The sequence below is a fragment of the Leopardus geoffroyi genome, chromosome B1 (assembly GCF_018350155.1).
Source record: "Leopardus geoffroyi isolate Oge1 chromosome B1, O.geoffroyi_Oge1_pat1.0, whole genome shotgun sequence".
Lineage (NCBI taxonomy): Eukaryota > Metazoa > Chordata > Mammalia > Carnivora > Felidae > Leopardus > Leopardus geoffroyi.
This window is the reverse complement of record NC_059327.1, coordinates 43,183,287-43,197,299: the sequence shown is the minus strand read 5'-3', so window position 1 is coordinate 43,197,299 and position 14,013 is coordinate 43,183,287. Positions and strand designations below refer to the sequence as shown.

At 34.5% G+C, this 14,013-nt stretch overlaps 1 protein-coding gene across 5 annotated transcripts in view; it reads left to right on the top strand.

The window, feature by feature from the left end:
- Positions 1–14,013, top strand: part of ADAM32 (ADAM metallopeptidase domain 32) — a 190,222-nt gene that overhangs the window by 163,044 nt on the left and 13,165 nt on the right. For 3 of the 5 annotated variants that reach the window (XR_006707993.1, XM_045459831.1, XM_045459851.1), the window contains one exon: positions 7,918–7,950. The exons of the other annotated variants lie outside the window; for them this stretch is intronic. Coding sequence is in view for 2 of the 3 variants with exons in the window: in XM_045459831.1 (XP_045315787.1) it covers positions 7,918–7,950 (33 nt within the window). In the remaining variant the exon portion in view is untranslated. The remainder of the gene's footprint in view (positions 1–7,917; positions 7,951–14,013) is intronic. 5 annotated transcript variants of the gene reach the window in all.

The window sequence follows — 14,013 nt, the reverse complement described above, 5'->3', positions numbered from 1 at the left end:
TACAGGGATTTTGAGTACTACATAAATATCTCATTCAATTGTGTGAGATCGTTTTGAATATCCCCACTTTAAAGATGCAAAAATTTGGGAGTGTAGTTTAAATAATTTGCCAAAGTCATTGCCTTGGAAATTAACAGAGGAAAAACTCAAATGTATCCCTATGTATTGCTTTCAAATACTTAAGTGGTTCTCAAATTGTGATCTGTGTTACCTACAGGAGAAGCACCAGAAATATTTATTAGAAATGCAGATTTCTAGTCCTTTTTCTTTAATGTTCACTTATTTTTGAGAGAGAGAGAGAGCGAGTGCACGGCAGAGGAAGAGGGAGATAGAGAATCCAAAGTGGGTTCTGCGCTGACAGCAGAGAGCCTGATGGAGGGCTTGGACTCACAAACCATGAGATCATGACCTGAGCCAAAGTGGGAGGCTTAACCGACTGAGCCACCCAGGCACCCTTCTAGTCCTTATCACAGATGACATATTTCAGGTTTTGTTGCTCTTTCATCTAAGAAATAACTTTAAAAATATTCTCTGGGTAAGGTATTCAGCAAGTTTATAATTTAGCCTGTAGGATATTTTAATTTTTTTAAAAAAAGTAATTCAAACACAAAATCAGAGAACATGGTGACATACTCATTTGCCCACCAGTGGAAATAAACAAATGTTAATATTTTTCTTGTTTCTTTTATGAGGTAAACTATTGCATTTACGGCTGAAATCCCCTTCTAGTATTATCTCCCTCTCTGCAGAGAACAGCCTCTACACTGAAAGTTGATAGGTATTAAATATTTTTGCTTACATGTGGCTGTATCCATGTGCCATATCTGGAATTATATATTAATACTTTATTATTTGGAATTATATATAATTTTAAATATTTACACTTTATAGATTTGTTTCCTCTTCTGATTTTGCTTATGTGTTTCTTTTTCCCTTTTTATTTTTCATGAGCAGTTTTCTCAGAGGTTTTTCTACTTTGTTGGTAATTTGAAAAATATAACTTTTGGCTTTGTTGAGATCTCTATATTTCCTTAGTGTTTACTATCCTTAAGTTTTGTTCTTTTCCTCCTTTCTACTCTGTTTATCTTTGCCCTATTTTAATTTTAGCTTTCTTGAGTCTAATGCTTTTCTTAAAAACTAATTTTCAACATTTTTTTATTTCCAACATATACTTTTAAAGCTAAAACTTTCCCCTTTATATATGATTTCATATACACTCTTCAGTTTTTAAGTTTTATTTTTGAGAGAGAGAGAGAGAGAGAGACAGTGTGAGCGGGATAGAGGCAGAGAGACAGGGAGACATATTCAGTTTTTAATGTACAGTTGACATTGAGTTCAAAAAGTTAGAAACTTGTAGTATGATTTCTTGTTTAAATTATGAATAAATTGGGGGCGCCTGGGTGGCTCAGTCGGTTGAGCGGCCGACTTCGGCTCAGGTCACGATCTCGCGGTCCTGAGTTCGAGCCCTGCGTCGGCTCTGTGCTGACAGCTTGGAGCCTGGAGCCTGTTTCGGATTCTGTGTCTCCCTCTCTCTGACCCTCCCCTGTTCATGCTGTGTCTCAAAAATAAATAAACGTTAAAAAAATGTTAAATTATGAATAAATTGTAGTCTTTAGCTTCCAATTATAGATTGATTTATATTGCTGAAAAAATATTTTCCAATTTCATTACCTTTTTGGGAGACTTGTTTCTATGATTTATTCTTAAATTTTGGAACCAGAATGAAAGTCAATTTTTGTATGATTGTATGTATGCTTCAATTATTGTGACATAACATGTTTGTTGTTTTCATTTTGAAAACAAACTTTTTAATTATGTTGTTTCAAATCATTTTTTCATGTGTTGACATTCCCCCCCTTCCCCATAAAATTTTTCAATATTTCATGGCTTTCCTTCTGATTGTTGACACTTCTGCTTTATATATTCTGAGGAAGTGAAAATGCATAATGTTCAGTTTAGTTGTGATTTCTTGGCATATTATATTTTTATCATTAATAATTTTATCTTAAATTCTATTCTCACTGTTTTATATTGCTATACCGACATGATCTTTGATATTTAGGCTTACCTAGTATGTCTTTTCTCATCCTTTATTCTCAATCTTTCTTTGTTTTTAGTAGGTATCTTGTAAACAGCCTTTATATGGAAGACACCAGTGGAGTTTTTTATGCTTATATGCTTCATATATGATGGCATATAATTTAGACTGAAATTAACCATTTTATTTTTTCTTATTTACCGTCTTTTTTTGATGTTTTTTTCCTTTCCCTCAAATCAGTTTTCTTTATTGTGTTTTTCCTGTTCTTTTCTTCTATTACTTGGTAAATTTTAATGTTTTTATTTTTATATGATTTTCTTTAAATTTTAGTATTTATAGATAATGTTATAAAATGTCTAAATTTAATCATTTGTAGTCCTCTCAATAACACAAGGATCTCAGCCCTTTAACACTAACCTCTCTTCTTCAATCTGTTTGTAATTTGGCTTTTCACCTTTCTCCAAATAAGCGTTATTTCGTTGTTGTTGTTGTTGTTATTATTATTATTATTATTATTATTATATTTAGTCAGTACTTAATAGGATTTCCTATTATATTTCTCAAGTCTTTGCTTACTATTCTTTTATTTTAAACTTTTTGTTTTGAAATAGTTTAAGAAATATAAAAAGTTTCCTTATACCCTTCATTTGGTTTTTGGCAACAATAACATCTTACATTAACATAGTGCATTTTCACAGCTACGGAATTGGTATTGGTACTGTATTAATTAAACTATAGACCTTATTCATATTTACCAGCATTTGCATGCACACATTTCTGAGTGTGTGTGTGTGTGTGTGTGTGTGTGTGTGTGTGTGTGTGTGTATAGTATTATGAAATTTAATCGCATCATTTGTGATACCACAATCATCACCATTCTTTTTGGAATCCTGTTTTTTTCATGCAAGGTTTCATTTTATTCTTAGGAAGTACAAATTTTAGTAGTTATAAGAGTGATTGTCTATGTGTGGTAATCTGTTTGACTTCCATGCCTGAAAATGGCTTTATTTCATTTTCACTCTTGTATGGGTATAGAATTTTAGGCGAACAATTATTTCTGTAAACCCTCTTGTGATATGCCATTGAATTCTGGCATGTACTGTTGTTGATGTCTGTTGCCGACTTCATTTATTTTTACCTTATGCTTAAGCTGTATTTCTTCTTTAAGTTAGGTTCCCAAGTATTCTTCTGTCCAAAGTCTTATGTTATTAAATTATTACCTGTTGTGATGAATTTGTTTTTATTTATCCAGCTCTGAACTCAGCATAATCTTTAATTATAAAGTTTTTCTTCAATTTTAGAAAATTCTCAATGATCTCTTCAATTATTGACTCTTACCTCTCTCTTTTATCTTTCTGCCAGTCCTATATTTTAGGGTCTTCTATTCTGACATTCATGGTGGTGGTGATGATGATGGTTGTTTTCCTTCTCTTCATTAACCACCTTCTCCTCCACTTCCTCCTCCATTTTTTTCTATCCTTTTGACACTAGAATGAGGCTTTTAAAAACTGAGCTATACTTTACATATAGTAAAATTAATATTCTTAGTGTGTGTGATTCTCTGAGTTTAACAAATACATAGTAACAAATCCATATGCATACCATGACTGCAATAAAATGAAGAAAAATTCCATTACCCCGCAAATTCCCTTAACTCCACCTCCTGCTCCTCTCACTAACAGATCTTTTTTTGCTGTAGTTTTGCCTATTCCAGAACTTTGTATAAATGGAATTGTACAGTATGTAGTCATTTGAGTCTGCCTTCTTTCCCTCAGGATAATGCATTTGAGATTCATCCATGTTGTTATGTGCTTGTTCTTTTTATAAATATACAGATTTATTGAGGTATAATTGATATACAGTAAATTGCATATGCTTTAAGTGCATAATCTGGTATGTTTTGATAGTTTGAAAAGTAACACCCATGAAACTCATGAAACCATCACTACAATCAAGGTTATGAAGATATCTGTCATGCCCAAAAGCTTCCTTGTGTTCCTTGGTAATCTCCACTCCTGCCTCTTCCATCTCCTTTATCCTCAGACTACTGCTGAACTGCTTTCTGTCAGTATAGTTTAATTTGCATTTTCTAGAATTTTATATAAATGGAATCCTACAGTATGTGCTCTTTATTTTTGTCTGGTTTATTCCACGCACTGTAATTATTTTGCAATTCATTCATGTTCTGATGTATGTCAGGACTTCTTTTTTTATTGCTGATAGGTATTCAGTTGTGCAAATACAGCATAATTTGTTTATCCATTCATTGGTTGATATATGTTTGGGTTGTTTCCATATTTTAGCTTATTATAAGTAAAGCCACTATGGACATTTATATGCAAATCTCTGGGAATATGTGCTTTCTTTTTCTTGGGTTAATACCCAAGAATAAAATGGTAGGGCAATATGGTAGACATATTTGACTTCTAAAGAAAGTGCTGAGTTGTTTTTCAAAGCAGTTGTACCATCTTATATTCCAGCCACTAGAATGTGAGAATTCTCGTTCCTCCACATTCTTGCTGACACTTGATATGGTAACATATTTATTTTTAAAATTTTAACAATTCTGATAGTGTGTAGTGGCATCTCACTGTGGTTTTAATTCACATTTCTCTAATGACTAACGAAATTGTCAGTTGTTTCATGTGTTTTTTTGTTGTTATATGTACTTTTTTGGAGAAGTGTGTGTGCAAATCTTTGGCCCATTTTAAAATTAAGTAATTAATTAATTAACTTACATTTTAGAAGTCTTTTACTTATTTATTTTTGTACCTATTGTGCCATGATTTCATAGGGAATGGGTTCCAACAGCTCAGGCTCCTTTCAGTTGATTCTCACAAAATGTGCTCCTCTGGGTGGAGCAGATTGGTGCTTCAGTGGAACCCAAGTACGTTTCTTTTTGGCTTCCTTCTTTCTCTGACCATTTTCCTTCACGCGTTTCAGGAGGCTTTCTCAGCTTTTAGAGTGCCTGATATGCTCATTGGGTGCATTAATTCTCTTGGCATGAATTTTGCCCTTAATCATAGCATGCTAGGTACATTGTAGACTCAATTTTGCCATGTTAACATTTGTGGGACATTCTGTTTTGAACTGTGCCCATTCCCTTGATGTCTATAAATATATTAATTGTAGATTCACCTGTGTGGCTAAAGAACAACTCCATGTTTTCTAAAAGGCACAAAGAATGTATAGCTGGTGCCACTCCTCTTTCCCTTTGTGTTGGTCATTTTGAAAAACTATGGAAGATGGTGGTTCCAGCTGGAAGGCTCCATTTTTTGGTTGGCTTATCTTTTTTATTCCTGAGTTGTTCAGATCTTGTGGTCATTCTTAAATGAGTTGTTTTCTTATGATTGCATTCTGAGTGTTCTGTATATATTCTGGATATAAGTCTTATTATATATATATGATTTGCAAATATGTAGATTAGGAGTAGTCTAAGACTTATTTTTTTTATCCTTTCAAAGAACAAAAAGTTTAAATTTTGATGAAATCCAATGTATCAATTTCTTCTTTTATATATCATGTTTTTGGTTTTGTGTCTAGGAAATATTTGCCTAACCAAAATTCGTAAAAATTTTCTTCTAAAGTTTTATAGTTTTAGGTTTTGCATTTAGGCCTATATATGATTTGAATTAACTTTTGTATGGGTTAAAAGTATGGATAAAGTGGTTGTTTTCTGTGTAAGAATATCCAATTGGTCTAACAGCATTGTTTTTAATGATTGGTTAAGTGGGATCAAAACAGTCACCATTACTGAGGCAATACCCTTTTGAGTAACTCTACCCAATTCTCCATAGCATAATAGTTTGAAACTCAGGTGGTGGGAACACAAGCTTTTCCTGTCCCTATGTGAACACAAAAGATTGCTCAATTTCAAATAATATTTCTCTGGCTTAGGTAGTTTCCTTATGTGTATTCAATAATCAGTACTTTGCAGAAGACGCAAGAGGGATCTTCCACAGATCTCAGGAGCTCTCTGTGTATGGCTCTTTCCCTTTTTGGAGTTTTCCCTGTGAATTCTAGCTGCCTTGTCCTCCCAAGACTCCCAATTCTAATAGCTCAACTCAGGGAGATTTCTGGGCTTTGTCTGGGTCCCCCTGGATGTGCTATAGGCTGAAAACTCTCACCAGGCAGTAAGAAGGGTCAATCAGTAGGTCTCACCTTTTTTATTCCCCTCTATCAGAGATCACTGTCCTGTGCTGCCTAATATTTAATGTCTGAAAATCATGGTTTAATATATTTTGTCCATATTTTCAGTTATTTTAGGCAGGATGATAAATCAAGTCTGTTGCTACATTTTGGTCAGAATTGGAAGTATGCCTTTATAGTCTGTAACCGTACTTTTGTATTTGTCTCAACATCTCACATTGTGTTAGATTTTTTTATTTCACATTACCATTTCTTCTGCCATCACTGTCCTGTTCTGGATTTATGGATTCTATTCTTGCAAAGATCTCTATGGAGATTTTGAATATTATTACATTAAAGTTTTTTAATCGTTTGTGTTTTTTGGTGTGTGAATTAATTGTTTTGCTGTGGATGTTCACATTAGCTTTCAGTGGTTTGTAATCAGACTCTGATCTTCAATGTCTTTTGTTTTCCTTTGAGAATTCTGCATGTTTGTGTTGAAGAAAAATACATGTGGATTGTTTCACTTTTGCTTCTTTTATCAAGCAAAAATATTTAAAATAATTGCCATGTAATTGTTCAAGAATTTGTAGGAGTGTGAACTGGGGTCCTAAAATTATACTTTTCAAAGGCTTGGATTCCTACTTCTTTCAATGATACATTTTTTCCCCATCTTCATATCCTCATTTCCCTCCAGCATTCCAAAGTCCACTAGTCAGAATTTTTATTATTCCTGTTTCATTGGTGATATGGCTCTTCTTGGCTCTCAGGTTTAATTAAGGAACTCATGGTTTTCCCACCATGAGGCAAAGGTCTTGAACTCCTTCTAAGAAAGAGCTATTAAATCTCTAGCCCCAAAGGTGTTATTATTGGTTTAGATACCCCTGAAATTATTCAGTATTAGCTCCTATTTACCGTTTGAACTCTCAGTTTCTTCATTTTTAAAAAAAATATTTTTTAACGTTTATTTATTTTTGAGACAGAGAGAGACAGAGCATGAACAGGGGAGGGGCAGAGAGAAAGGGAGACACAGAATCCAAAACAGGCTCCAGACTCTGAGCTGTCAGCACAGAGCCCGACGCGGGCTCGAAATCACGGACCGTGAGATCATGACCTGAGCCGAAGTCGGATGCTTAACCGACCGAGCCACCCAGGCGCCCCTCAGTTTCTTCATTTTTATTAGCACTGGGAGAAGTCTTTTCTTGTTGTTAATCTCAGTTATGTGTTAAATGTTTGCGTTATTTTTTTCAGCAATTCCTCTGTTATGAGGAATGGAAGGAAAGGGGAAGGAAATTGCCCTGCCACCTCACTCTGCCAGACTGTCTAGAAGTCAGTATGGTTGTTGTTGTTGTTGTTTTTTTTTTTTTAATTCACAAATGTAGAATTTTTTTTTTAAATCAATGAATAAAAGTTAAAGATTGGGGCATGAAGGTCCGAATCAGGCATTCAGGGTCAAATCTGTATTCTGTATTCAGAAGCAATAAGGAAAAAACAATTTGTTCCTATTTGATAGTCTCCTCACTGTGGGATTTGAAATTTGCACTCTTTGTGGATGAGGTATATGGGTAAATAAGAGTATTATTTTTTTCTATCTTTGTTCAGTGACCTTGAACATTATTTTCTTTATTGGTAACTAGTCTTGTAAGAGAGGTAATGCTGTTTATAAGATGGTCTGACTTTTATTCATGTAGTTGGCAAGACTTTCTTAGGACTAACATGAGACACAATTTTCCATTTTTTTAAATATCCAGGTTAGAAGGCAGCACTCACACATATGCTAGCAGGTAAGTAAATTAAAAGGCATCTTAAAATATATGTTGTAAATTAAGAATGAATTAATAATTCATAATTTTTAGATACTGTTTGAACAGCTGCAATTAGTAAAGTAATGCACTGAAAACCAGGCTACTAATATATATAGCAATTTAATTTCTGGTAAATTAGTCTATTATTCATTTAATAAATGTTATTGGAAGCCTACTCTGAGAAAACAAGGACTAAAATAGCCAACTCTAGTAAGAAATAGGATGTACATAATTAGTAAAGAAAAAGGCTGTATAGTGCCTAGAAATAGCCCAACTTGTGTTGTATTCATGTATTGCTTGGGTAAATAAACAAGCAGATACCTGACATTTCATAGATTGTACATGACTGAGCTCAGGTAAAATCTATAATAATTATGGATTGGGAAGAACTAATTATATTGACCTAACTGTGCTGTTAGTATTTTGTCCCCATTAGTGTTTCTTACCCATAAATTCAGCCCTCACTGTTTTATAATTGCTGTGTGAACATTCTATTTGTTAGATTTATATGATACAATTTTTCAATTCTTTTGCTTTCAATCTTTTATTTAAGGTGGTTTCTTAAAAACAACCTGCCAATGGAGCTTAAACATATGTAATCTCAAGAGTTTCTCAATAGTTGAATTTAATATGTGTATATACTTGCATGTCTGCTGATGTATTTAGACTAAATTCTGCCACTTTATTATTTTTTGTTCTATATTTCATACTTTTCCAGTATTTTATTTTTCTACTTTCTTGTACTCTATTGTATCAATTGTACTTTCATTGTTTTTTTCTTTCCTTCTATTAATTTAGTCATTACATGTTCTAATTTTATTCTTTTAGTGATATTATTTAATGATTGAATTGTATTATTATTTAATTTTTGATATTAAATGTTAACTTCAGCTATAATGAGCATTTACAGTTTTCTAAGAACATCTTAGCCCATTTAACCCTATAATCTTTTATTCACTCTTATTATTATTATTTGATATTTAGTTACTCCTGAATTTTAACCTCCTGCAAACAAGTCATCATTGTCATTGTTGTATTTAGTCAAAACATACTAGGATTTCACTACATGTTTACCACTTTATTTTCTCACTATTCTTTTTTGAATTTCACTCCATCTTTTTATGTTCAATCTCCCTTTTGGTTAAGTACATCTCTTAGAATTTCCATCAGTGAGTCTCTGTGTAGTAAGTTATTTATCTTACCCACCTGAAATTATCTTTATTTTCATTCTTGAATAAGAGTCTATGAAGTGTGAACTTTTAATTTGAGAGTTATTTTGCCTTGACTATTTGAAGATATGTCATTGTAGTCTGGCATTTACTGCTAGAAGATGATGATAAATCTTCTCTTAGTGTGTTTATTCATTTATTCCTTAATGGCTAATAGGAATTTATTTGTAGTTTATCTGTTGTATTTCTATTGCTGCATAACATATTACCACACCCTAGTGACTTAAGACAATATTTATGTGTTATGTCAAAGTTCTGTAAGTTAGAAATCCAGGTGGATTTGGCTGGGTTTTCACAAGACTGACTGTAAGGCCTGAAGGCCAGGCTATGTTCCTAACTCATTCAGGTTGTAAGCAGAATCTAATTTCTTGCAACTGTAGGTCTGAGGTACCTATTTACTTGCTTGCTGTCTGCTAAGGGTCCCTCCCTATTCCTAGCGTCTGCCTGCATTATTTCTCATGTACCTCCCTTCATTTTCAAAGAAAAAGGGTGTTGAACTGTTCCTTAGGCTTTGACTCTCTCTTACTTCCTTTTCTGCCACCAGCAGAATACTTTTTTTTTTAAGTTTATTTATTTATTTTGAGAGAGAGAGAGAAAGAGAGAGCAGGGGATGGGCAGAGAGAGGGAGAGAGAGAATCCCAAGAAGTCTCTGCACTGTCACTGCAGAGTCTGATGTGGGGCTTGAACCCACACACTGTGAGATCATGACCTGAGCCAAAACTAAGAGTTAGATGCCTAACCAACTGAGCCACCCAGGTGCCCCCAGAATACTCTACTTTTGAAGGGCTCATCTGATTGAGTCAGGCCCACCAAAAATAAACTTTGTTTTTTAAAGTCAACGGATTTGGAGCTGGGAAATCTTTTCAGTACTTTGAAGAATATTTGAATAACCAAGGTATGGGGAACTTAGTAAGCCACCTCTAGAATTCTGCCTAACAAAAGCCTCTACATTTTCTTCTTGTCCCAAGACTTGTTATTTCATTATAATATATTCTGTAGAGATTTTTTTCTTTTTTTAAAAATTTTCTTTTTTATATTTTAAAATTTACATCCAAGTTAGTTAGCATATAGTGCAACAATGATTTCAGGAGTAGATTCCTTAATGCCCCTTACCCATTTAGCCCATCCCCCCATCACAACCCCTCCCGTAACCCTCAGTTTGTTCTCCGTATTTATGAGTTTCTTCTGTTTTGTCCCCCTCCCTGTTTTTATATTATTTTTATTTCCTGTCCCTTATGTTCATCTGTTTTGTCTCTTAAAGTCCTCATATGAGTGAAGTCATATGATACTTGTCTTTCTCTGACTAATTTCACTTACCTTAATACCCTCCACTTCCATCCATGTAGTTACAAATGGCAAGATTTCATTCTTTTTGATTGCCGAGTAATACTCCATTGTATATGTATATACCACTTCTTTATCCATTCATCCATCAATGGACATTTGGGCTCTTTCCATACTTTGGCTATTGTTGATAGCACTGCTATAAACATGGGGGTGCATGTGCCCTTTCAAAACAGTACACCTTTATCCCTTGGATAAATGCCTAGTAGTGCAATTGCTGGGTTGTAGGGTAGTTCTATTTTTAGTTTTTTGAGGAACTTCCATACTGTTTTCCAGAATGGCTGCACCAGCTTGCATTCCCACCAGGTGGGAGATTCTGCAAAAGAGATCCTCTTTCTCCGCATCCTCGCCAACATCTGTTGTTGCCTGAGTTGTTAATGTTAGCCATTCTGACGGGTATCAGGTGGTATCTCATTGTGGTTTTGATTTGTATTTCCCTGATGATGAGTGATGTTGAGAATTTTTTCATGTGCCGATTGGCCATCTGGATGTCTTCTTTGGAGAAGTGTCTATTCATGTCTTTTGTCCATTTCTTCACTGTATTCTTTGTTTTTTGGATGTTGAGTTTGATAAGTTCTTTATACATTTTGGATACTAACCCTTTATCTGATATGTCATTTGCAATATCTTCTCCCATTCTGTGGGTTGCCTTCTAGTTTTGCTGATTGTTTCTTTTGCTGTGCAGAAGCTTTTTATTTTGATGAGGTCCCAAAAGTTCAATTTTGCTTTTGTTTCCCTTGCCTCCAGAGAGAGACATGTTGAGTAAGAAGTTGCTGTGGCCAAGATCAAAGAGGTTTTTGCCTGCTTTCTCCTCGAGGATTTTGATGACTTCCTGTCTTACATTTAGGTCCTTCATCCATTTTGAGTTTATTTTTGTGTATGGTGTAAGAAAGTCGTCCAGGTTCATTCTTCTGCATGTCACTGTCCAGTTTTCCCAGCACCACTTGCTGAAGAGACTGTCCTTATGCCATTGGATATTCTTTCCTGCTTTGTTAAAGATAAGTTAGCCATACATTTGTGGGTCCATTTCTGGGTTCTCTATTCTGTTCCATTGATCTAAGTGTCTGTTCTTGTGCCAGTACCATACTGTCTTGATGATTACAGCTTTGTAGTATAGCTTGAAGTCTGGGATTGTGATGCCTCCTGTTTTGGTTTTCTTTTTCAAGATTGCTTTGGCTATTTGGGGTCTTTTCTGGTTCCATACAAATTTTAGGATTATTTGTTCTAGCTCTGTAAAGAATGCTGGTGTTACTTTGATAGGGATTGCATTGAATATGTAGGTTGCTTTGGGTAGTATCAACATTTTAACAATATTTGTTCTTCGTATCCAGGAGCATGGGATCTTTTTCCATTTTTTTGTGTCTTCTTCAATTTCTTTCATAAGCTTTCTATAGTTTTCAGTGTGTAGATTTTTCACATCTTTGGTTAGATTTATTCCTAGGTATTTTATGGTTTTTGGTGCAACTGTAAATGGATCAGTTCCTTGATTTCTCTTTCTGTTGCTTCATTTTTGGTGTATAGAAATGCAACCGATTTCTGTACATTGACTTTATATCCTGCAACTTTGCTGAATTCATGAATCAGTTCTAGCAGTTTTTTGGTGAAATCTTTTGGGTTTTCCCTATAGAGTATCATGTCATCTGTGAATAGTGAAAGTTTGACCTCCTCCTGGCTGATTTGGATGCCTTTTATTTCTTTGTGTTGTCTGATTGCAGAGGCTAAGGCTTCCAATAGTATGTTGAATAACAGTGGTGAGAGGGTTCATCCCTGTCTTGTTCCTGACCTTAGGTGGAAAGCTCTCAGTTTTTCCCCATTGAGGATGATATTAGCGGTGGGTCCTTCATATATGGGTTTTATGATCTCGAGGTATGCTCTTTCTATCCCTACTTTCTTGAGGGTTTCTATCAAGAAATCATGCTTTATTTTGTCAAATGCTTTCTCTGCATCTATTGAGAGGATCATATGGTTCTTGTCCTTTCTTTTATTGATGTGATGAATCACGTTGATTGTTTTATGGGTATTGAACCAGCCCTGCATCCCAGGTATAAATCCCGCTCGGTCGTGGTTAAATTTTTTTAATGTGTTGTTGGATCCGGTTGGCTAATATCTTGTTGAAGATTTTTGCATTCATGTTCATCAGGGAAATGGATCTATAGTTCTCCTTTTTAGTGTGGTCTCTGTCTGGTTTTGGAATTAAGGTAATGGTGGTTTCATAGAAAGAGTTTGGAAGTTTTCCTTCCATTTCTATTTTTTGGAACAGCTTCAAGAGAATAGGTGTTAACTCTTCCTTAAATGTTTGGTAGAATTCCCCTCGAAAGCCATCTGGCCCTGGACTCTTGTTGTTTGGCAGATTTTTGATTACTAATTCGATTTCTTTACTTGTTATGGGTCTGTTCAAATTTTCTATTTCTTCCTGTTTCAGTTTTGGTAGTGTATATATTTCTAGAAATTTGTCCTTTCCTTCCAGATTACTGATTTTATTGGCATATATTGCTCATAATATTGTCTTATTACTGTTTTTATTTCTGCTGTGTTGGTTGTGATCTCTCCTCTTTCATTCTTAATTTTATTTATTTGGGTCCTTTCCTTTTTCTTTTTGATCAAATTGGCTAGGTGTTTATCAATTTTGTTAATTCTTTCAAAGAACCAGCTTCTGGTGTCATTGATCTGTTCTGCTTTTTTTGGTTTCGATAGCATTAATTTCTGCTCTTATCTTTATTATTTCCTGTGTTCTGCTGGTTTTGGATTTCATTTGTTGCTCTTTTCCCATCTCTGAGGTGTAAGGTTAGGTTGTGTATATGAGACCTTTCTTCCTTCTTTAGGAAGGCCTGGATTACTATATACTGTCCTCTTATAACCGCCTTTGCTGCATCCCAGAGGTTTTGGGTTGTGGTGTTTAGGAATATACTTTTTAATTTCCTCTTTGACTGCTTGGTTAGCCCATTCATTCTTTAGTAGGATGTTCTTCAGTCTCCAAGTATTTGTTACCTTTCCAAAATTTTTTGTGGTTGATTTCGAGTTTCATAGCATTGTGGTCTGAAAATATGCACAGTATGATCTTTTTGTACTTACTTAGGGCTGATTTGTGTCCCAGTATATGGTCTATTCTGGAGAACATTCCATATGCACTGGAGAAGAATGTATATTCTGCTGCTTTAGGATAAAATGTTCTGAATATATCTGTTAAGTCCATCTGGTCCAATGTGTCATTCAAAGCCATGTTTCCTTGTTGATTTTTTGATTAGATGATCTGTCCATTCCTGTGAGTGGGGTGTTGAAGTCTCCTACTATTATGGTATTACTATCGATGAGTTTCTTTATGTTTGTGATTAACTGATTTATATATTTGGGTGCTTTCACATTAGGTGCATAAATGTTTACAATTGTTAGGTCTTCTTGGTGGATAGACCCCTTGATTATGATATAATGCCCTTCTGCATGTCTTGATACAGTCTTTATTTTAAAGTCT